Source organism: Acartia tonsa, chromosome 11 (assembly GCF_053477335.1).
Source record: "Acartia tonsa isolate MP-2025a chromosome 11, ASM5347733v1, whole genome shotgun sequence".
Lineage (NCBI taxonomy): Eukaryota > Metazoa > Arthropoda > Copepoda > Calanoida > Acartiidae > Acartia > Acartia tonsa.
Window position 1 is genome coordinate 27,096,163 of NC_137270.1, and position 21,343 is coordinate 27,117,505.

General features: G+C 36.2%; 5 protein-coding genes across 5 annotated transcripts; all 5 read right to left on the reverse strand.

Annotated features, from left to right (window-relative positions):
* Window positions 1-790: 790 nt before the first annotated feature.
* LOC145332576 (uncharacterized) lies at window positions 791-2,257 on the reverse strand. The gene is made up of 3 exons (XM_080177585.1): window positions 1,904-2,257; window positions 1,604-1,671; window positions 791-1,268 (listed from the first exon to the last, which is right to left on the reverse strand). Exons 1-3 carry the CDS (start codon window positions 1,918-1,920, stop codon window positions 1,021-1,023), a joined length of 333 nt encoding a protein of 110 aa, XP_080033711.1. The 5' UTR covers window positions 1,921-2,257; the 3' UTR covers window positions 791-1,020.
* Window positions 2,258-4,592: 2,335 nt separating this feature from the next.
* On the reverse strand, window positions 4,593-6,718 carry LOC145332577 (uncharacterized). Its single transcript, XM_080177586.1, has 3 exons — window positions 5,584-6,718; window positions 5,227-5,358; window positions 4,593-4,722 (listed from the first exon to the last, which is right to left on the reverse strand). Exons 1-3 carry the CDS (start codon window positions 5,664-5,666, stop codon window positions 4,608-4,610), a joined length of 330 nt encoding a protein of 109 aa, XP_080033712.1. The 5' UTR covers window positions 5,667-6,718; the 3' UTR covers window positions 4,593-4,607.
* On the reverse strand, window positions 6,695-13,371 carry LOC145331215 (uncharacterized). The gene is made up of 10 exons (XM_080175832.1): window positions 13,273-13,371; window positions 12,605-12,727; window positions 12,097-12,294; window positions 11,068-11,686; window positions 10,673-10,814; window positions 9,705-10,381; window positions 9,063-9,575; window positions 8,644-8,730; window positions 7,975-8,163; window positions 6,695-7,506 (listed from the first exon to the last, which is right to left on the reverse strand). Exons 1-10 carry the CDS (start codon window positions 13,369-13,371, stop codon window positions 6,695-6,697), a joined length of 3,459 nt encoding a protein of 1,152 aa, XP_080031958.1.
* Window positions 13,372-14,491: 1,120 nt separating this feature from the next.
* Window positions 14,492-15,407, reverse strand: LOC145332578 (uncharacterized). The gene is made up of 2 exons (XM_080177587.1): window positions 15,230-15,407; window positions 14,492-15,002 (listed from the first exon to the last, which is right to left on the reverse strand). The coding sequence occupies exons 1-2, from the start codon at window positions 15,317-15,319 to the stop codon at window positions 14,682-14,684; spliced, it is 411 nt and encodes a 136-aa protein (XP_080033713.1). The 5' UTR covers window positions 15,320-15,407; the 3' UTR covers window positions 14,492-14,681.
* A 186-nt stretch (window positions 15,408-15,593) lies between these two features.
* Window positions 15,594-21,280, reverse strand: LOC145332579 (uncharacterized). The gene is made up of 8 exons (XM_080177588.1): window positions 20,898-21,280; window positions 20,217-20,543; window positions 19,114-19,965; window positions 18,459-18,574; window positions 18,020-18,194; window positions 16,988-17,552; window positions 16,613-16,768; window positions 15,594-16,192 (listed from the first exon to the last, which is right to left on the reverse strand). Exons 3-8 carry the CDS (start codon window positions 19,139-19,141, stop codon window positions 15,601-15,603), a joined length of 1,632 nt encoding a protein of 543 aa, XP_080033714.1. The 5' UTR covers window positions 19,142-19,965; window positions 20,217-20,543; window positions 20,898-21,280; the 3' UTR covers window positions 15,594-15,600.
* Window positions 21,281-21,343: the final 63 nt, after the last annotated feature.

A 21,343-nucleotide genomic window follows, 5' to 3' on the forward strand; every position in this document is an offset into this window, starting at 1 on the left:
AAAAACCTAGTTTTTACCACTTTTACGGTAAAATTTTACCAGCCTATACGATTTAAAAGGTGGTAAAATTTTACCGTAATCGTGGTAAAAACACTTTTAGTGGTACTTTCTCACGCTTTTTACCATCGATTTTTACCACAATTATCGGTAAAATTTTACCAGATTTCCGGTAAAATATTACCATTTTAGGACGCAAATTTATACCAGATTTTGACCAATTTTTACCACTTTTTTGGTAAAATTTACCAGAAATTTGCGGTAAATTTTACCAAAAAAGTGGTAAAACTGTTCAACACCTGGTAATATTTTTGCCCTAAACTGGTAAAATTTTACCAGAAATAGGGTAAATATGGTAAAAATTTACCAATAATTGTGGTAAAAACGGGTGGTAAAAATCACGAGAAAGTGGTAAAAAACGACCTTAATTATAGAAAAACCTCGCTTGTACACAAAACGCAAAAATAAAAAAAAAATTGTTTTCATTATTAACTTTATTGATTGAAACACTTAAACATATTTTTTTACATAATGATTTACATAGGTACGATAGCGCGATACTATATAGGTATATATTCACAGAAATTTTCTTAATTAGTCTATAATTCTAGACGTGGTTTAAATGACCAAATATTACATAGTTTTACAGATAATATAACTGCATGTTTAATCGGTTTAAGCTGAGAAATTAACACAAATATACATAGGTTTTAATTGCTGAGATCTGGATTCTAATTGTACTTTATACTAGAACATTTTTATACAAGAAAAATATATTACTAAGTTACTTTCCATTATTAAATTTTCAAAAATTTTGCTATATAGGAATAGCGGTTTCAAATATAATATTATATGAATATTTTCATCGTCAGAACAAAACTGTCAAACTGTCATATAGATTAATGTACGTACAAATTAAAGGTGGTTAAACATATTTTTGACTCAAGATATCTTGATATATATCACTTTTTTATCACAAATAGTTTATATATGATCTGACTGGAAGGACTATTATACATCAGCTTACTTTTGTCCTTCTTTTCTTTGTTTTTGCCTCTTGTGAAAGAAGACGCGGCAGTCTGGGCACATATAGGTGCATTCGATGAGTCTCGTGTTCAATGGCAGCTCGCTTCGGGGACTGCGTCCATGGGCGCAGGTCTTGATTTTCCCCGGTGTTGCACTTCTTTTGCGCCTACTCAGTTTTGATGCTGGCGGGATTGTAGGAGGGGGTGGTTCAAACATCTCCTGCTCATCATCTGACACCCCATACACTGAAATTAAAATATTTTTTAAAATTACTTTTTTTTACAAAAAAATACTTCAATTTTACAATAGTTTTTTTTTCTAGGCTAACCTAACCTAGTGTATTAATAGAAAGAGTAATATTTCTAGTTTTAACCTAGCCTAGCCTAGCCTAGCCTATTCTAACCTAACCTAACCTAACCTAACCTAACCTAACCTAACCTAACCTAACCTAACCTAACCTAACCTAACCTAACCTAACCTAACCTAACCTAACCTAACCTAGTGTAATAATACAATGTAGTACAGAAATGTTTCACTATATGCTTTGGGCACAGTCGCTAGTATAAATATTGTACTATACCTGGGCTTTTTGGTCCTGGATTCTTTATGTTCTCATAAATTATATCAAAATCCGGTTGGTCTTTCATCCTGAAATTAAACAATCTATACTACAAAGTAAAACGATTTTTGTTTGTATGTAGCGAAGGATCTTGTTAACCGCTGAACCGATCGGGTTCTTCTCATAGGTACCGGCAAGGGAAGGGAGTGGCAAAAGAAACTTTAAGGATATACTTCATATTAGAGGGTTTAGCGTACAGAAAAATCATTTACAACACAGTCGCCAGGATAAAGTAGTAAAAACAATTTTAAAAAATCTTACTTTGCTGGTGTTTCCATAACAGTGACTTCCTTAACCTCGTTCTCATCCGAATTTTCTGGAGAGCCAGCTGCAGCTGTTTTGTTCCTGAATTAAACAATATATATATAATAATCTATTTAAATTAAGTAGTAAACTTTTTGGTTCCACATTTACCCCTTCCACCTTACCCAGCTAGAGGCGTACTTGCTAGTACTCGCTTTTAATAAATAAAGGAACACGTTGAATTTGTCTTTACAGAAAAATCATTTACAACACTGTCGCCCGGATAAAGTATGAAAAAATAATATTAAAAGAAATATCTTACTTTGCTTCTCCTTCCATAACAGAGGCTTGTCCGACCTTCTGGTCATCCTTTTGTGCCGCCGGACATTTCTCGGATTGCTCCCTGAATTAAGCAATCATATTATTATTAAATAGTAAACTTTTTATGGTCCACATTTACCACTCCCACCTTACCCCTAGAGGCATACTTGCTATAGTTTTGTAATATATAAAGGTGAATTTGTCTGTACCGAAAAATCATTTACAACACAGTCGCCCGGATAAAGTATGAAAAAAGATTATTAAAAGAAACTAGTGGCTACGCCCCTAGAAACCTCTAGGGGCACTTAAGGTTGGAAGGGGAAAAATCAACATCTTCCCATTTTCAATTTCAGTTTCAGAAGAGTAAAAATATTTTTTGGGGAAGGGGGTGAAGACACCCTGCACAAAAATAGTTTAAAACCTTTCCAGGACCTATAAGAAGCTTCACTTTAAAGGAGAACAATATCGGTTTAGCGGTTATCCTTCGGGACAGACAAAAAACGCTTACTACTTTATATAATAGGATATCTTACTTTGCTTCTCCTTCCATAACAGAGGCTTGTCCGACCTTCTGATCATCATTTTGTGCCGCCGGACATTTCTCGGATTGCTCCCTGAATTAAGCAATTATATTATTATTAAATAGTAAACTTTTTATGGTCCACATTTACCACTCCCACCTTACCCCTAGAGGCATACTTGCTATAGTTTTGTAATATATAAAGGTGAATTTGTCTGTACCGAAAAATCATTTACAACACAGTCGCCCGGATAAAGTATGAAAAAAGATTATTAAAAGAAACTAGTGGCTACGCCCCTAGAAACCTCTAGGGGCACTTAAGGTTGGAAGGGGAAAAATCTACATCTTCCCATTTTCAATTTCAGTTTCAGAAGAGTAAAAATATTTTTTGGGGGAGGGGGTGAAGACACCCTGCACAAAAATAGTTTAAAACCTTTCTAGGACCTATAAGAAGCTTCACTTTAAAGGAGAACAATATCGGTTTAGCGGTTATCCTTCGGGACAGACAAAAAACGCTTACTACTTTATATAACAGGATATCTTACTTTGCTTCTCCTTCCATAACAGAGGCTTGTCCGACCTTCTGATCATCATTTTGTGCCGCCGGACATTTCTCGGATTGCTCCCTGAATTAAGCAATCATATTATTATTAAATAGTAAACTTTTTATGGTCCACATTTACCACTCTCACCTTACCCCTAGAGGCATACTTGCTATAGTTTTGTAATATATAAAGGTGAATTTGTCTGTACCGAAAAATCATTTACAACACAGTCGCCCGGATAAAGTATGAAAAAAGATTATTAAAAGAAACTAGTGGCTACGCCCCTAGAAACCTCTAGGGGCACTTAAGGTTGGAAGGGGAAAAATCAACATCTTCCCATTTTCAATTTCAGTTTCAGAAGAGTAAAAATATTTTTTGGGGAAGGGGGTGAAGACACCCTGCACAAAAATAGTTTAAAACCTTTCCAGGACCTATAAGAAGCTTCACTTTAAAGGAGAACAATATCGGTTTAGCGGTTATCCTTCGGGACAGACAAAAAACGCTTACTACTTTATATAACAGGATATCTTACTTTGCTTCTCCTTCCATAACAGAGGCTTGTCCGACCTTCTGGTCATCCTTTTGTGCCGCCGGACATTTCTCGGATTGCTCCCTGAATTAAGCAATCATATTATTATTAAATAGTAAACTTTTTATGGTCCACATTTACCACTCCCACCTTACCCCTAGAGGCATACTTGCTATAGTTTTGTAATATATAAAGGTGAATTTGTCTGTACCGAAAAATCATTTACAACACAGTCGCCCGGATAAAGTATGAAAAAAGATTATTAAAAGAAACTAGTGGCTACGCCCCTAGAAACCTCTAGGGGCACTTAAGGTTGGAAGGGGAAAAATCAACATCTTCCCATTTTCAATTTCAGTTTCAGAAGAGTAAAAATATTTTTTGGGGAAGGGGGTGAAGACACCCTGCACAAAAATAGTTTAAAACCTTTCCAGGACCTATAAGAAGCTTCACTTTAAAGGAGAACAATATCGGTTTAGCGGTTATCCTTCGGGACAAACAAAAAACGCTTACTACTTTATATAATAGGATATCTTACTTTGCTTCTCCTTCCATAACAGAGGCTTGTCCGACCTTCTGGTCATCCTTTTGTGCCGCCGGACATCTCTTGGATTGCTCCCTGAATTAAGCAATCATATTATAATTAAATAGTAAACTTTTTTTTTGGTCCACATTTACCCCTCCCACCTTACCCCTAGAGGCATACTTGCTAGTTTTGTAATATATAAAGGTGAATTTGTCTGTACCGAAAAATCATTTACAACACAGTCGCCCGGATTAAATACCAAAAAAAGAAGTGAAAAAAATTTCTTACTTTGGTTGTGTTTCCAAACAAGCGATCTCCTCTTCCAAAGAAGCAATTTTTTGCTTTGCTGCCCTAAGGTCTTGTTTTATTTTCTGCATTGTCTCCCATCCATCGTCGTCCCTGAAAAATAAAAAAAAATAATACTAAAGTAACAGGATGTCCGTGTTTATGTACCGAAGGATCTCGATAACCACTGAACAGATCGGGTTCTTCTCATAGGTACCGGCAAGGGAAGGGAGTGGCAAAAGAAACTTTAAGAGATATACTTCATATTAGAGGGTTTAGCGTAGCTGCTAATTTGAAATATCAGGGGTGTATATCCTTTATGGGATCCCCTGTTCAGGTGGTGGGGGGAAAATAACTAAAATATGTGTGGTAGGACCAAAAATTTTAGTTCTTTCAATATTTCTCCATTTCCGTCCCTACTTGGTGAGATAAAAATAGGTGGGAAAAAAATACAAAATTTTGTACCACGGGAACAAAATAAATCTTGTGCGTAATGTACACCCCTGAATGAAACTATAATTATTCGCCATAACAATAATGTTTATCCTACTCTTTTCAATCCGGCTACTACCACCTTCCGAACAGAAATAGAATGGTAACAAAAATAAATAAACTTACGTAGTGCAATCCAAAGTTAGGTTCAAATCTTCTGTATCAGACGATTTAGGAGGGGTATCAGGCAGGTCATCCAGCTTAGCAGGCAGCTCAGGCTCAGACACACTCATTTCGTTCTTCTGTTTTTCGCTATCACTGAAATATATAAATATATATTATATATCCCAGGTAATCGGACCTTTGCCCAAAGAAGTAATTACCAAAAAATATGTAATATGTATTTATGTAATTATGTTGTGATGGATTGTCGAATCCGATTCGATGAATGGTTACCAAAATATAGCTAGGGACGGACGGACGGACAGACAGACAGACAGACATCATTCTACTTCGTTTTATACATATTAAAATATTACTCACCCACTTGTGGTTTCCGGCTTCTGTTCTTCGTGCTGTTCGTCTCTCTCTAAGTCGGCTGCTGCTGTGGCTGTCATGTCGGACATTCTATATTAAATTTGAAAAGAAACAAATTATCACTGGTATTAAATTTTCATTAATAAATGTCCAAAAAACTGACGTAGGGAATTTTAATATAATAGGGTGGCCAGCAAGATCACATATTGGTATATCTTATATTGTAAACAAGTATATAGACAAATTTAACATTTACAAAAAGTTTATACAAATTTGAAACGTTCTCTTTTTTAATTACAGCACATAAACATTACGCATTTTACCATGGAAATCTACCACCGTATTAATTAAAACATTCCCTACGATAACTGTCATATATATAATATTTTTATACAAAATTAAACAAATATATAAAATTAACAAAAGCTAGTTCTGAATACTTTTTTTCCTTAGTTTAGGGGGTAAACTACAACTGCTATATACTGAATTACAAAAAATGCGACAGATTATACAACAAAAAATTTTCAGTTTAAGCTCTTAACTTTAAGCTCATTAAACTTAATTGGTGGAAAGGGGTAGTTTCACAAAATGCATTTGAACTTAATTTTGTGAATTGCATATTTTTCTTTGTTAAGATGGTAAAAGTACGTGGTAGAAAATTTAACTTTCTTCAAATTTATGCCATATAAATAGAGTTTAAACACATTTAAACAGGTTCAAATATACGGTTCACTAAATTAACTTCAAATGCATTTTGGGAAAAGACTCCTTTCTAGATATTATAAAAAAAAATTGAAGATGAAACTTATGAAATCAAAAAAAATTACATATAAATATATATATACGTAAAGTCCTGGAATTATTGGGATTGACTGCGACCTATAATCAGGTCTTCGTCTTGTTCTTCGTCTTGTTCTTCGTCTTGTTCTTCGTCTTGTTCTTCGTCTTGTTCTTCGTTTTCAGACGAAAGTTCCGACGGATAATACTTGTCTCCATTCTGCCAGGGATGTATATTCTACATGGATCGGATGTATAATATTTTTTCCAAGTCTGCTCAGGGATGTATATTATATTTCATTAAATATAAATAGATGGAGGTAAGAAAAAAAGGTAATAATTAAGAAAACTGAAAACATTTGTAAATTTTAAAAATTTGTAGCCGTGGACAAACAATATTTCTTGTGCAGAATATACACCCCTTTCCCGAATCAGCTGTAATGTAGCTGCCAAAGATACCGTAATTGTTTATGTTTTGAGAACATTGTTGAGAACTTGCTCTCTGTGGTGGTCTGGAGCTTGATCTTTTCTTCTTCTCTAACTCATCATCTTCAGGCCTGTGTCCCTGTTCCCACAATCTTTGCTTCTTCATGTTGTCCTTTACTCGTTTGTTGGCATCTCTTCTTGTCCGAGCCTCACCACGCTGGCCGAAATCGGGCAAATGTGTATTTGTTCTGTTCAACATTTGCTGCAGCTTAATTTGGTTAGGTTGCTCACTGAGTTGACTATTACTACAACCTTGCTCTGGACTGAGTTGACTATAACTACAACCTGGTTCTGGGTTTACGTCTTCATCAGGATTTGATGTGCCTGCGCTTTCAGCATATTCCCGGCTTGAATTAATTTGTGCTGTGCTCGTGCTTGCTCTGCTCTGGTTTCTGTACAACACCGCATCAATTTGATTCGTTGATGGAAATGTTGTTTGTTTTCTGGGACGTTTAGGAGCTTCTTTGGTAGGCTTTGGCTTTTGGGCCACTTTTGCTTTTGGCCTGCGTTCTTCTTCTTCTTCTTCACTACTACTACTACTGCCAGTTCCAGTGTCTGGGTCTGATTGATGACCTTCATCTGTATCATCACTCTCTGGTGCTTCTTCTTTGATGTCAGAAAGTAATTCACCTTCTTCTCCATCTTTTTTCCACTTTGCTTTTTCTCCTACAAAGAAATAAAAAATGTTAAAGCAAATGTACATAATTGTAGCTTCAATATTATTTCCATACCTATATGAACATTAGTTACTATTAATCAGATTCAAATGAAAACAAGCAATATTTTTTACCCTATATTAATATGCCAATCAAAGATAAAAGGGGGAATTTTGCATTGGCAGTTGCTTTATAGGGGTACAATATGGAACTGTGAAGAAACGGCGTCGCCACCGCCGAGAACCGCCAATAAAAGCCCCAAAAAAGTGTCACTTTCGCCCACCCCCCCCCCCCCCCATTTATTACATTAAGACCTGTAACTTACCGTCAATGTTGATGAGTTCTAAAATTTCCATTTGGTTGTATATAGAAACATTTGAGCCTACTGCAACAACCTCATAATGACCCGTGTGGTTTTCAATTATAATGGCAAGTTTGGGTAATATTATTCCACATGGATGTATCCGAATTTCCTTACTTGCATTGCCGTCATTCTTGCCCTCATTGTCCTCAACCTCCACAATTTCGTCACTCTGGTTTCCGTCATCTTCGTTATCCACCTCGAATGATGGTTCATTGTCCAGCTGTAAACTTTTCTTGGTTTTTGCTTCGGCTTCCAATGCGGTTTGCCTTCGCTCCCGGTTCTTTGGAATGATCGCCACATCATCTAAATAATTATTATAGTCATTATTTCAAATAGTATAAATGTTACCCAACCCCCCCCCCCCCCTCCAAGGAAATAGCTTAAAATCACCGCAGGACCAATACACAGAAGAGTAGAATCCGATCTCCAGGATACAATTAATACCATAAAAAACCTAGTTTTTACCACTTTTATGGTAAAATTTTACCAGCCTATACGATTTAAAAGGTGGTAAAATTTTACCGTAACCTCGATCGATTCAGTGGTTACTGAGATCTTAAGCTTCTGACGGCCGGACAGACATTAAGCTACTTAGTATTATAGATAGCGGCTGCGCCCATACAAATTTTAGCCTAAAACCCTGTCAGGGCCTGTACGAAGTTTCCCTTAAAACAAAATTAATCCACAGGGTTTTTATCTAAGACTACTTCTCAACTAAAATATTAATAAACTTAAATTTAGGTGATACAGTTCCTACGTTTTTCAAACTATAAATAACAATACCTTCGGCATCCTCATCATTCTCATCACTGCTGCTTTCCTCCACGACACTTGTTGCCTTTCCAGTCACCTCTCTCTCGTTACTGTTGCCTGTAAATAATTAATTTATACATTAATTTTATACGTTTCCAAACAAAAAGCAAGTACTGAAAACATTTTTTCCACCCCCCCACCCCCCCTACTTGGTTGAAAAAAAAATTTTAAAAGGAAATGTGTTGTAGGAGGGATAGAATAAATAAATCATAGAGTTCTTTAAATATTTTTCAATTTTCCCCCTACTTGGTGAAAAAAAACTAGGGGGGGGGGGGAAGAAAAATTTAAAAAAAATTAGTAGCAGAGGAAAAAAAATCTTGTGCAGTATATACACAATACGAGGAAAGATAAAACTTATAAATAATAATTAATGTTCAACAAATATGTACCTGTGATTGAATTATTTCGTCCATAAAATTCTTTCTGTCTTTGCAGTGGTGGAAAGTTTGGTGGTTGTTCATCATCTTGCATTGGGACTGTATCATCAAGATTTCCCACATTTTGGCCCTCATCGTCTGTTTCAGAAATAATTATCTTCTTCGACTTTTTCGAGCCCTTTCCATGCTTCTTCCTTTTGGAGCTTGTGATGTTTTTAAATACATTTACTTTGGGTTTATTATTGGACTGGCTGTTGACAATTGGATCTTCATATAACCTACGTGGCTTTACTGGGTGCTTTACTGGTTCTGGAGTTACTGCTGGATTCTCCGCGGGTGGTATGCGTAAGTCATTCCCAATCTGATCATCATTTGAATTCATTTCAACGTCGTCGCCTCCGTCATCAATTACAAGCTCCTCACCATTGTTGCTTTCTTCATCAGCAATGTTTTCCATACCATTTTCTTCAACAGCATTGCCTTCAGCTTCATTGTCTTCAACAGCATTGCCTCCACCATCATTGTCTTCACCATCAGTGGATACATCAGCAGTGGAATCATCAGCAGTGGAATCATCAGCAGTGGAATCATCAGCAGTGGATTCATCAGCAGCATTCATCTTTCTATTTCTTGAAATTCTAGTTGCTTTCTCACTGGCATTGTGAATCTTTGTCTGTTCTTCACTCATTTCTGGTTTCAAATTGGTTGTGGCGTACGAATAATACATTACAGCTCTTTGTATAACCTTCTTATTACTATGGACTGTCTTGAAAAATTGCTTGGGGTTCTTTGCCATGTCTGCATAATTTTTGATCTGAAATGAATTTCTCGACCTGTCATTGTTTATTCTCAAGTAAATCGGGTTCTTTCCTTGAACTTCGTGGGGTAAGCAACCCATTGAGTGGGCACCTAACATGTGGTAAAATTTCTTGTCTTCGGCTGTAGCACCTGGTGTTGAAGTTGTGATTGTCTTCGGTTTAATACGCCGCTTAATTCTTTGTATCTCTGCAGGGGCCAGATAAAATTCACACATCTGTAAGGCTGATCGTTTCTGTGCCTTTTCCTTCTTGTCTTTCTTGTCTTTCTTGTCTTTCTTGTCTTTCTTGCCTTTCTTATTGCTTGTCTCCTTCCTTGGCTTGATTTCAAAAACCTGTTCATACTTGTAGTTTGGGGTTGACAATGCGCGTTCTTGTTTTCGCGTTACCATCCCTCGAAATAGCCTCCAGCAGACAGGATCCTCATTAGCAAGCATATAATCTTCGGCCCTCTTCTTATTTTCACAAAAACCAGTCGCGTCCTCTTTAAAAGTGTGTTCGAAATTGCGCAAGAACCTAGATAAAAAAAGGGTTTATATCAAAACAGTCTCAATATATAACATATAACATATATCAAGAAAAGATGAACTAAAAGTCTTGCCACATAAAAAAATACATGGTACAAAATTGAAATTCTTTGAAACATATGCCATAGAAATGTAGTTTAACAATTTAACAAGAATACAATATGCAGTTAACATTTCGTGAAACTACTTTTTTAACTAAAGAACATTGAAATGCATTTTGTAAAACTACCACTTTCACATTTAATAGACGCGGAATAGATGCGATAAATAATTGAATTACCTACAAGCTTGTATGTGGTTCCTCACTAGAAAAAGGTCGCTTGAAGACACATAGGTTCCTGTTCTCCACAAATTTGGTGGGATAGCTTCATGTAGGTACGTCTCGTTAAGCACTAACTTACAATGATCCAAGAAACGTTCCACTGAAATAATAATGAAATTTTCAATTAACTCTGCATAGGTACATGTTTATTATTGTACCAGGGGTGTATATTCTGCACAAGATTTATTTTCACAAATAAAATATATATATAAAAAGATTATTGTACATGGTCACCTGCTAGCAAGAATAGGAATGCCCCTTTTATTCGGTTTATTTCCCTTGCCCCCACCTCCCTTCTCCCTGTTTTAAACGTTTTCTCATCATGTCAAATTTACAAAATAATATTTACTTACCAGTTTCGTCATCAATAACTTCCGGAGCAGTCCAAAAGGCAGCTGTGATGCGGGCGTCAAAGGTGAACTGCTCGAACACGACATACAGGAAGGTTATGATGTCTCGGCATACTTTCAGTAAGGTTTGCCAGCCTATATCCACTTTCCGTGAGTCTTCGAAATTTTGGATGAAAAAGATAATTTCTTCTCTTCTCATATAACCATCTTTTTCCAAGGGGTCATGGTTCTTTATTCTTTCTTTGTAAAAATCTGGTGAGAAAATCTGGTCCACGACAACATCCTGATTCTCACTAGGCCCTTTATTCGCCTCCTCCTCATCAAGCTCATCCACATTGGTCAGTCTTCTTAGATCAGTCACCAAGGTTTCCACAATTTGGCCGGTTTTCTTCATTTCTGTTTTCAGGGTTTTAGTATTTTCAGCCATATCTCTTGATACACTGTCTTGCAGGTCTTTGATTTCATTCTTCACTAACTCATGGTTTGTGGACGTTTTGTTTACCAAGTTTCTGATGGACGCATTAATGGGCTCTAGTTGATTTTTCATTTGTGAGGTCAAGAAAGTACGTAGCTGCTGAAATTGGTTCTGAATTTGGTTCATAACGGCCCCGGTGAACAAATCCTTAAAATGAAACATATTAAACCACATATTTTCAAGTCTTGGTATTTTAAAAACTACGTGGTAGAAAAGAAGACTATCCACAAACAAGAGCAAGTGATCCTAAGCATCTTCCATCATTTTTGGACTTTGACAAACAAAAAAACTTGGTAAAATTTGACCAACTTTTTGGTAAAAATTGACAAGGTAAATTTTTAGGCTAAGTCCAGATTTTTGGACTTTGACCAAAAAATCAACTTGGTAAAATTTGACCAACTTGTTTGTAAAAATTTACAAGGTAAATTTTTATTGGTCAATGTTTACCAAAAATTTAGTCAAATCTTACAAGTTATTTTTTCCAGGCTAAGTCGATATATATCCTAAATAATTGTAATTTGTATCCTCTGGATGACAAAATGAAATAAAAATAATACCTCGCTTTCTTCCATCTCACCAGAAGGGCCAGATGATCCCTGGGGTCGTGATGACTGGGACTGGGATCGTGATGATGTTGCAGGAGGAACTACAACTCTCGCGGTCCGTTGACTCGCGGAGTGGTGCCGTGCCCGTGGAGATGGAGGTGGGGTAATATTTATTGGCCTCATTGGAGATGTTGTGGTTCTAGTTGTGTTCTAAAAATAATATAGATAATTATTGTAAAGCATTACTTACCGAGGATTATAGTTTTAAACAACACCGGCATTATCCTAATTTTTTTCTTCTATTTTTTAAAACTTTACCCTCCCCCCCCCCCTCTCCCGACAAAATGACTGTGTTAGGTTAGGCTAGGTTAAGTTATATGGTTAGAGGGACCCAATTTGTTCAACGGTTAACGAGATTTATTGGTACAAACCCACAAACAGACATCATGTTAGTAAGTTTAGTTTAACAACAAAACACCAACAAACCAAAAACCGATAACAATAAAACTTAAAACCCTACCTTTGCTGTTGTACCTTTGCCACCTCCAGTAGATTTGTTGCTTCCAGTTTTGGCACTTGGAGCTTTGGCACTTCGACCTCTGTCACTTCCATTAGGTTTGCCACCTCCAGTAGGCTTGTTGTTCTAAAACAAGAAATAATTGTTGTATTTACAATGCATAAAAAGATATTAGATAGCAGTGGCTACGCCCCTAGAATTTTAATTACTAACTAGCGGCTACGCACCTAGAAGCCTCTAGGGGCACTTATGGTAGAATGGGGAAAATTGACCTCCTCCCTTTTTTTTAAATTTGATTTTCAAAAGAGTTAAAAAAATAGTTTTTGGAGGGAGGGGGGTAAAGACACCCTCCCCAAAAAAAGTTTAAAACCTTCCCAGGACCTATAAGAAGCTTCACTGTAAAGAAGAACAATATCGGTTCAGCGGTTAGAGAGATCCTTCGGGACAGACAAAAAACGCTTACTACTTTATAAAATAGGATATCAAATGTTAAACACACTGTGGAAAATTAATAAATAATTATACTTGGTCAATAATCTTTTGTGGTCTGTTAAGCATGAACCGATAAGGTTTTCCTTTCGATCCGGTAACATGCGAATTTATAAGTTTTTTGAGCGAAGGGTAGCAGCAATTTGTACAATAGTAAATTAGGCCTTAAATATAATTTTTACCTTTACAGAACTAGCACTCTTTCCAGTCCTCGTCATTTTGGGATCTAGCTTGATCAATTGCCAGTCGAAATTACGCTGTTGGATCCAGGTCGTTGGCATGGGCAATTTGCATAGTTTTAAATCTGAAATGTGTAGACAGAAATTAAAATTTTATGTAAAATTAAATTAAATTGCAAACATGTACTCTTTCAAATTACAGACTAGACTTATAACACTTTAACTTCATACCCATCGATGGCCAAAAAGGTAGGGTTTTGCTAAATTTAGTTGAAATGCCTTTTTTAAAATTAGCTATAAAAAATAATTTTAATGAAAAAAATATTTTAAAGTACATTTCACATAAATTCCAAATAAAGAGGGAAGGGCCTTCAGTTGAATTTTACAACATTTTACATACATATTATAACAAAAGGGGGGGGGGGGGGGAAGTGACACTTTTTGAAACCAAAACTAAAAGTCAAAGGAACTGAACTAAAGAAACAGTTACAGATCTGTCATTTTGCATGGCAGTTGTTTTATAAGGGTACAATATGGAACTTTTAGTTTTGGTTTCAAAAAGTGTCATTTCCCCCCCCCCCCCCCCTTTCTCTGCTTTCAATGTACAAAATTAAATTCCGATAGGAATTACGATGGAGACATCTTGATGCAACAGGTGTACGGAGATATGTGCTACTCTGTACTTCAGTAGGTTGGAGGCTAGTTGTGTTGGAGGATGGCTATAGTCTTCGGGATCGTCAGTCTTGCCTACTCCTAATACCAGGGGTGTATATTTTCAGTGTTTAAAACCATAAAACTTAATTCATATTTCCTAGACCCCCCCTCCCCCCTTTACCACACTCTCCTCCTGGCATGATAAAGAATTACAAATAAATTGTGGTAGGTTAAAAAGGAATTAGATGAAATGTATAGTTCATGAAATATTTCTATACAACAATTAATCATGTGCAAAATATACACCCCTACCTATTATTCTGGAATCTTCAGGAAAGGTGTATGCCGGAAAAAATGTCCTCACTTTGTGGACCAACCATACTGTTTTATCACGACGGCAGTCTGGGACAAAGTAGAGGTCTTGGCAGTCTGTATAGAATTGATTTCTTTCGAACTTTCGTTTGTTGGCATTCCTTTTTCCCCTGACAGCCAGCTTTTCATTTATGTACGGTTTCACTGTGTGATATATCAACAATCTAAATATGTCATTTATGTCATTAATGGCTGTTAAACGGAAAGGTATGTTGCTGGTGAAATCGTTATAGCTTAAGTGTTTGATCAGCAATACACGGAAAGAAAGTTATGTTACATTTTTAAAAATTACATTAAAATTTGTAAAGAGTGGGGGGGGGGGGAGAAGTGACACTTCTTGAAACCAAAACTAAAAGTCAAAGGAACTCAACTAAAAAAAAATAGTATTACCTGTTTGAAACCTCTTTAAGGCCAAAATTATATCCTCGGATGTAAGTTGCAATCACATGATTGGCACTTTCGAAAGCATAACAACTGAACGCCATGGATGGTCCAAATCGGCGGACATGTTCCGGCATATGGTAAAGCATGTGAGTATTGTAACTCAAGCACGATTCGCCGTACATCTCCGCCAATTTTGAGTTCAGGACCATTATCATGGTCTTGAGCTCAGCCACACGTTCAGTTGTTATATGCTCTTCGAGACAGCGCAATATGTGGAATAAAAACTTGCATATCAGACGTTGTTCATCTTTAAGATTTGCCAACTGGAAAAAAAAACATTGTAATAATTTAAGGGAAAACTAGCTCTTTCGCCCCTAGCCTCTAGGGGCTTCGCCCTATATACTTATTGGAAGTCCACCCTCCTCAATAGAAATATATATATAATATAGCACACGTGCGCAAATTTAAAAAGAATGTTATTGCTATACAATATAATGAAACTGAAATAAGCTTTAAATTCTAAAAAGATTATAATATGGTAAAAACCTACCTCTGCATAAAATATCATATGGTAAAAGCCCAGTACTTTGAATTCAGAACTTTTCAAATTGAGGGCTAGCTTCTTCTCTGTCAGGCGCATGATGGACGTACGGGGAACGCGATCAAAATCGCCAACAAGCTTCAATTGATCGTTGATTTCATCTATAATTGGAGTTACTGCAGTTCATGGTAAAATATGGGTGATAAGGAGAAAATTTTCAAAATTTAAGTTCTTTAAACTTTTCAAACTAACACTCTTTTAAGCGGCATAACAAGGCGTACAAATAATGTGTAATAGACATAAATCTAAAAATGCAGAATTTTATCGCAGTGCCGAGAAATGCGCGAAGAAATCACCTATTTTACGCGTCATTTCTTTAGTCAAATGCAGTACATCCCTGTAATTCTCTCCATTTGAACTAAGTCTTCTTCTTCCAATTCTGGATAACTATTACGTCCTTTCTTCAGGTACGTCATCACTTTCTTTACATAGCCCAGGTGCAACGCGTGCATCGGATCACTGGGGGTATCTTGTATTAAATCCAAGCTCGGGTCAAGGTCAGAAAAACTGGTTTTCATGTTCTGATTATTTTCCTCTAACTTGCGGAATTTCTCGTCAGACCTCGGCGTACCCATATTTTGACTGTCACTGGGGTAAAATACATTCATTGATTCGAACAATACCAAGTTCTTTTGACGGAGATAAGTCTGTGAAAAAGCCATCCCTGGAAGGTCACAGTGTGGGCATCCATTTTTTGATCCATGGCCAAGAATGCCGAATACATCGGCTCTCGCAACGGCATCGTGGATGATGGTTCTACATTGAAAGGTATGTCCAGGTAATCCTTCTTGAATTAGTTTGTTGATGAATCGGGTAACATTATCCAGAAAGTTGTAACTGTAGGGACGCCTCCTCGTCTTCTCAAATATGCTGACTGGCAATATAACACTGAAATCCTTGTTGAAGAATAACCTGAAATAATAAAGAAGAATTAATAATAATAGCATTTAATAACTTAGACTTAAAATTGTAGTTACTGATTTATAAAACGTAAAGGCTGGTAAAATTTTACCGTAAAAGTGGTAAAAACTAGGTTTACTTATGGTATTAATTAAGTCCTGGTATACAGTAAGACAGATTTTTATATATGTATGCAATAGAAAAAAGTATCAATTGTAAACTTAGTTTTCTTTTTTATTTCTTTATTGAATGGTTTCCTAAACTTTGGCTTTAAAAATCTGGGCTGTCAATTGATGTAAAACAAATATTTTGATATCCTTTGAAATATAGGGTGCCATTCCTAAAAAATATTTTTTCGAGGGTCATGCTGTATATGAAAAGAACTTTATCCCAACCCAACCCTTTCAAATCCACAATATATTAATTACTTACCTAATCCAGACAGTATAATAGGAGATATGAGATCCCTGAGCTGCTTTCACTCCGTCGCCCGAGATGTCAAAAGTTATATGATCATCAACGGCCTGTTGTCCATTCAACCGTTTAAAGTCTGTGATGGCGTCTTGGAGGATCTCATAGGTAGGGAATCTGGAAAAAGAAATATATTTTTAACTAATAATAGCTTATAATATTGTTCTCAAGTTGTCGCAGGAAGCAATATACCAAAGAATGATCAAACTGATAATTAGAACACTTGAAAGTTTGTTGTTAAAAAAGGAGAAAAATCGACATGTTTAAAATGGACGTACGGAAATTCTGGTAATGATTATAGAAATGCTACGCTTTCTAAATCGTATATAAACATACCTGCACTCAATCAGTGAACCAGGAGCATTTGTAGGATTATATTTGTTTTCTTTGATTTCAACTTTGTATTTGGGTTTGAATAATGTATTATATGACGGAAATTTGAAAATACACGAGCGTTTCAGAATTGCCAGGATGATTCTAACTTTGTTGTGAGAGATGGGGTTGTCTAGAACACAAACGCTTCTGAAATCATTAACAATTTCTTTCTCAAGTTCTGTAAGATGTTTGAAGGGATCCCCGTCATGATCGCCATCAGGTTCGCCATCAGGTTCGCCATCAGGTTCGTCATCAGGGTCATCGTCATCATCTGGGTCAAAATCATCTTCAGGTATATCAAACAATTCGACGTGTTCCCAGTCCTCGGCATCTTGAATGCTGTCATTGTCTGCATCATTATTATCGTTGGTATTATTGTTGTTAATATTGTCTACAACAATATTAATGTAGTTTGTTTCTTCAGGATTGTTATTTAATCGCTCCAAAACTTGGTTTGCGTAGCATTGATAACATATACTTTCGGTTTCCTTTGTGAAGTTGGTATTGCAGCCTGTACAAACTTTACCTAAAAAAATACGATGTTAAACATGGTGTTTTATAGTTATAAACCTTCCCGGGACCTATGTGAAGGTACCCTGTAAAGGAGAACCCAATCGGTTCAGCGGTTAGCAAGATCCTTTTGAACAGACACACAGACATCCTGTTACTTTAGTATAAGGATAATGCCGTAAAGAAAAACTAGTCAAATTAGAAAGTTAAAAAATTAAAAATTCCAGAAAAAGTAGATAAATGTAGAGAGTGGGTGAAGGTGGGTTAGGTTAAGGGATCCCATGTAGAATATACACCCCTGGAACAAGGATATCTTGAGACAAACTTAACTAACGTTTGATCAAACCAATTGTTTGAAATTTAGATTGAAAGGAAAATAAAAAACAAAAATTGGGAGACAATGTTTGTGGGAATTTGGACAAACAAACAACAAACAGACAGACCGACATCGTTCTACTTTATATTACAGATATTGTAGGTTACCTTTTGACGATGCAGTTTCGTTCTCATATTCCACATCCATCAAATCCTCCTGCTGTTCTTCTTCTAGTAATGGCTGACTGTCTTCACTTTGTTGATGTTTCTTGCGCCAGTATTTACTTCTGGCTCTCGTTGCATTACAGAAGAGTTTTCTTATGGACCTCAGTTTATGCTGCAACTGGAAAAAGATTACATAATTAGTGAATTACTTATTTAAAATAATATAGGGGAGTTGTTATGGATCGTTATTTGGGCAAGCTACACGTGTCAATTGATTACAGTAAATATGACTATACTGGTGTAAGAGCAAGCATGTTTATAGTGCGCTGACTGCAAGTGAAAAATAGAAATTAAAGTCGAGCATAGATTATACTTTAAGTACAGTAATGAAAAGTAAGGTCTCATCTTAAATATGTAGAAATAATTAGTTGTAAAAAGTCACCTGTACATTTTTCGTCTTATCTCCACTTCTTATACGCTTCAGTAGAGCTTTAGAGAGTGTACCAATCAAATTGTCTCCCATTGCAATAACGTCTAACAGGGGTGTATAGGTAACTCCTGAAATAAGAAGTATATGTTATAATCAGGGATGTATATTCTGCATGGGATCCCCTGCTCAGGGGGGGGGGGGGGGGTGGAAATAAAAAATAAGTGGTTGGAGGAAAAAAAAATGTAAAAATTAAGAAAACTGAAAACATTTTTTCCATTTCCCCCCCCCCCCCTCCTTGGTGAAAAAAAACTAAAGAAATGTGTGGTAGGAGGGATAAAATAAATGAAGTATAGAGTTCTTTAAATATTTTTCTATTTCCCCCCCTACTTTTTCAGAAAAATCTAGGGGGGAAAAAAAATAAAAAAATTTGTAGCAGGGGAAAAAAAATAAATCTTGTGCAGAATATACACCCCTGGTTATAATAATAAGGTTATTACTTGTTTACATATAACGAAAGAAGGAGAAAGTAAAAAAGGGGGGGGGGGAGTGACACTTTTTGAAACCAAAATTAAATGTCAAAGGAACTCACAAAATAAAGAGTTAGAGTTACAAACAAGAAAATACCCTTATTTATTCTTTGATTGTCTATAAAATTAATTAAACTTACCTATCAAAATTGTGATCCAATTATACATACGTCATCCAGCGTTGGTCTGACATTTTTTTACTTTGAAAAAAATAACTATATACAATATATACATAAAATTTTGTTTGTTCCAGTCCTGACCTGGATAATACCTATATAAATTTCCTGCCTTCCCTGAAAAGCCGACGAACGCATATATAATCGAGCCCCACTGGTCGTGACTTTTGCAGAATTCTGCAGTTGCATGGAGTTTTATTATAACAACAATGTTGAACCCAGAAAATTTGTTAATTTGCTATAAAATAAATAATAATAAATAATAAAAAACAACATAACAAAAATATCAAAAAACAAAAACAAAAAATAAAACATATCAATTAAGATCTCCTAGAGAGCTATAGCCAGAAGCTTAAAAAACTGTACACGTGCATACGTAATCGTCGGCTTTAGGGGTAAATAATGTTTATTAATGTTTATATGCAGGAAATTATATATCTGCACGACCAGTGGGGCTCGATCACTGTCACCATGGGTACTTAATTATAAAATATATGGGCGCTGCAATCAAAGAGAGGTTAACGTAAATGTTCTGAAAGAACAAATTGATGTTATCCTCTTAGGAAATACCCCCCCCCCCCCTAGAAAAACGGCCCCTGGCCTCTACCTAGCCGTATAACTTAACCTAGCCTAACCTAACCCAGCAATTTAGTTTGGGGGGGGGGGGGGATGGGGAGTTAAATAATACAAACAAAATTTTCTAAGAGGATAACGCCACAAATTACAATTAAAATTCGCTTTCAGCATGGATATCCGGAGGCTGGATGAAATCGCCGGCGGCGAGCTCGGCTTCTCCTAGCTTCTCCTTTCTCTTCCCTGAAAGGAAAGAACATTGAATTAAAAATGAGAAAACTAAAGCGTTTTTTAATGAAGAAACTCAAAGAATTCTGAAACATTTTTTGGTTAAAAACAATTTTTTCCCCTGCTACAAAAGACAACTAGCCATGAACAAGAGCATGTGATTTGAAGCAACTTCCATCATTGATCCACTTATTTCTTTTTTCCCCCTCCCCTCCCCCCCCCCCGGAGCAGAATATACACCCCTGCAATAATTTCGTAGTTTTTACCTTGTTACTCTGGGTTTTATTTAGAAAAAAGGGCTGACGTTGGTGAGGAAAGGTGCACAGTCGGCTTCATGGTCAATGACACGTCTCTCGGTATCATCCAGGCGGGGTCTCTCGTTCTCGTAGAGATTCTCGGGCATAGGTTCAATCTTCTTTAAGTGTGTCTCTACCCAACCGTGATGGTATAAGAGTTTTACTATTTCAACAGCGTCATCAATGCCACATGATTCTTCTTGAACTCGAATATTTAGCTTGGAGAAGAGTCTCAACATCCTAACCATGAGGGCGTCCCATCTGTCATGCAGCTCGTGGTATTGGTATGGATCCATCCTAATTTGAGGAATGATTATTTTGTTTGTCTTGTTTATTTTTGGGAGGGGTGTGATTAATGTTTTTTAACTTTCCGGTATTTTATTTGTCCTTAAACAAGGGGGGGGGGGGGGAGAAGGCCTGGAGCTCCTGAACCTGGAGGCCTATCCAAAAAATATTAAAACTTGGGAAAATTCATCATATAAGAATGATTTTATCCCTAATAACCTATACTCTCAGTCCAAAGATAAAGCCTATACTCCCTGTTTACGCAAATGTGTCAAAACTTCCCCCCCCCCCCCCCCTATTTATTTAGAACAAATTTTGTAGCAGGAGAAAAAAAATAAATCTTATACAGCTAATATACACCCATACCTGTTATTATGATGTACGCGTACCCAGGTGATTAACTTGAATAGCCTGTTATTCAGAACTATCTGAAAAGGTAGAATATTTAAGAAATAAAAAATTACAAAATAAAAATAGCTCGTATTCATTCGAATCCGGTGGATAGGAACAGGTGTTCTCATTCATACGCCAAAAAACTAGGTAACTAGCATATCGTATTATATGCATGGTTTTCTACGAATATAAAAATCTAAAAGCATAAGATTAAAAACAGTTATTTTTAGCCAGTGCCTCCGGCACCTCTGGGCCAAAAAAGTAGTTTCATTCTTATAATTGTACTCCTATATTTGCGACAATCCGTTTATACTACGGTGCAAGACATATATTTATTAATTTTACATTTAAAAAAGTCCTGTATATTACGTAAGCTAAAAAGAGTCCCAAAAATGGGAGAAAAAACAAATACGAAGAAT

Excerpts from the sequence above, each read along its gene's own strand:
- LOC145332576 (XM_080177585.1), bottom strand. Across the intron at positions 1,269-1,603 it reads TCCAGGACCAAAAAGCCCAG|TGTATGGGGTGTCAGATGAT; the intron begins GTATAGTACAAT and ends TTTTAATTTCAG.
- LOC145332577 (XM_080177586.1), bottom strand. The coding sequence starts at position 5,666 with ATGTCCGACATGACAGCCACAGCAGCAGCCGACTTAGAGAGAGACGAA. Across the intron at positions 5,359-5,583 it reads AAGCCGGAAACCACAAGTGG|TGATAGCGAAAAACAGAAGA; the intron begins GTGAGTAATATT and ends TATATATTTCAG. Across the intron at positions 4,723-5,226 it reads CTAACTTTGGATTGCACTAC|GGACGACGATGGATGGGAGA; the intron begins GTAAGTTTATTT and ends TTTATTTTTCAG.
- LOC145331215 (XM_080175832.1), bottom strand. The coding sequence starts at position 13,371 with ATGCCAACGACCTGGATCCAACAGCGTAATTTCGACTGGCAATTGATC. Across the intron at positions 8,164-8,643 it reads GAATGATGAGGATGCCGAAG|ATGATGTGGCGATCATTCCA; the intron begins GTATTGTTATTT and ends ATAATTATTTAG. Across the intron at positions 7,507-7,974 it reads CAAGAATGACGGCAATGCAA|GAGAAAAAGCAAAGTGGAAA; the intron begins GTAAGGAAATTC and ends ATTTCTTTGTAG.
- LOC145332578 (XM_080177587.1), bottom strand. The coding sequence starts at position 15,319 with ATGCGCCTGACAGAGAAGAAGCTAGCCCTCAATTTGAAAAGTTCTGAA. Across the intron at positions 15,003-15,229 it reads ATATGATATTTTATGCAGAG|TTGGCAAATCTTAAAGATGA; the intron begins GTAGGTTTTTAC and ends TTTTTTTTCCAG.
- LOC145332579 (XM_080177588.1), bottom strand. The coding sequence starts at position 19,141 with ATGTATAATTGGATCACAATTTTGATAG. Across the intron at positions 18,575-19,113 it reads TTGGATCACAATTTTGATAG|GAGTTACCTATACACCCCTG; the intron begins GTAAGTTTAATT and ends TTCTTATTTCAG. Across the intron at positions 17,553-18,019 it reads CGAAACTGCATCGTCAAAAG|GTAAAGTTTGTACAGGCTGC; the intron begins GTAACCTACAAT and ends GTATTTTTTTAG.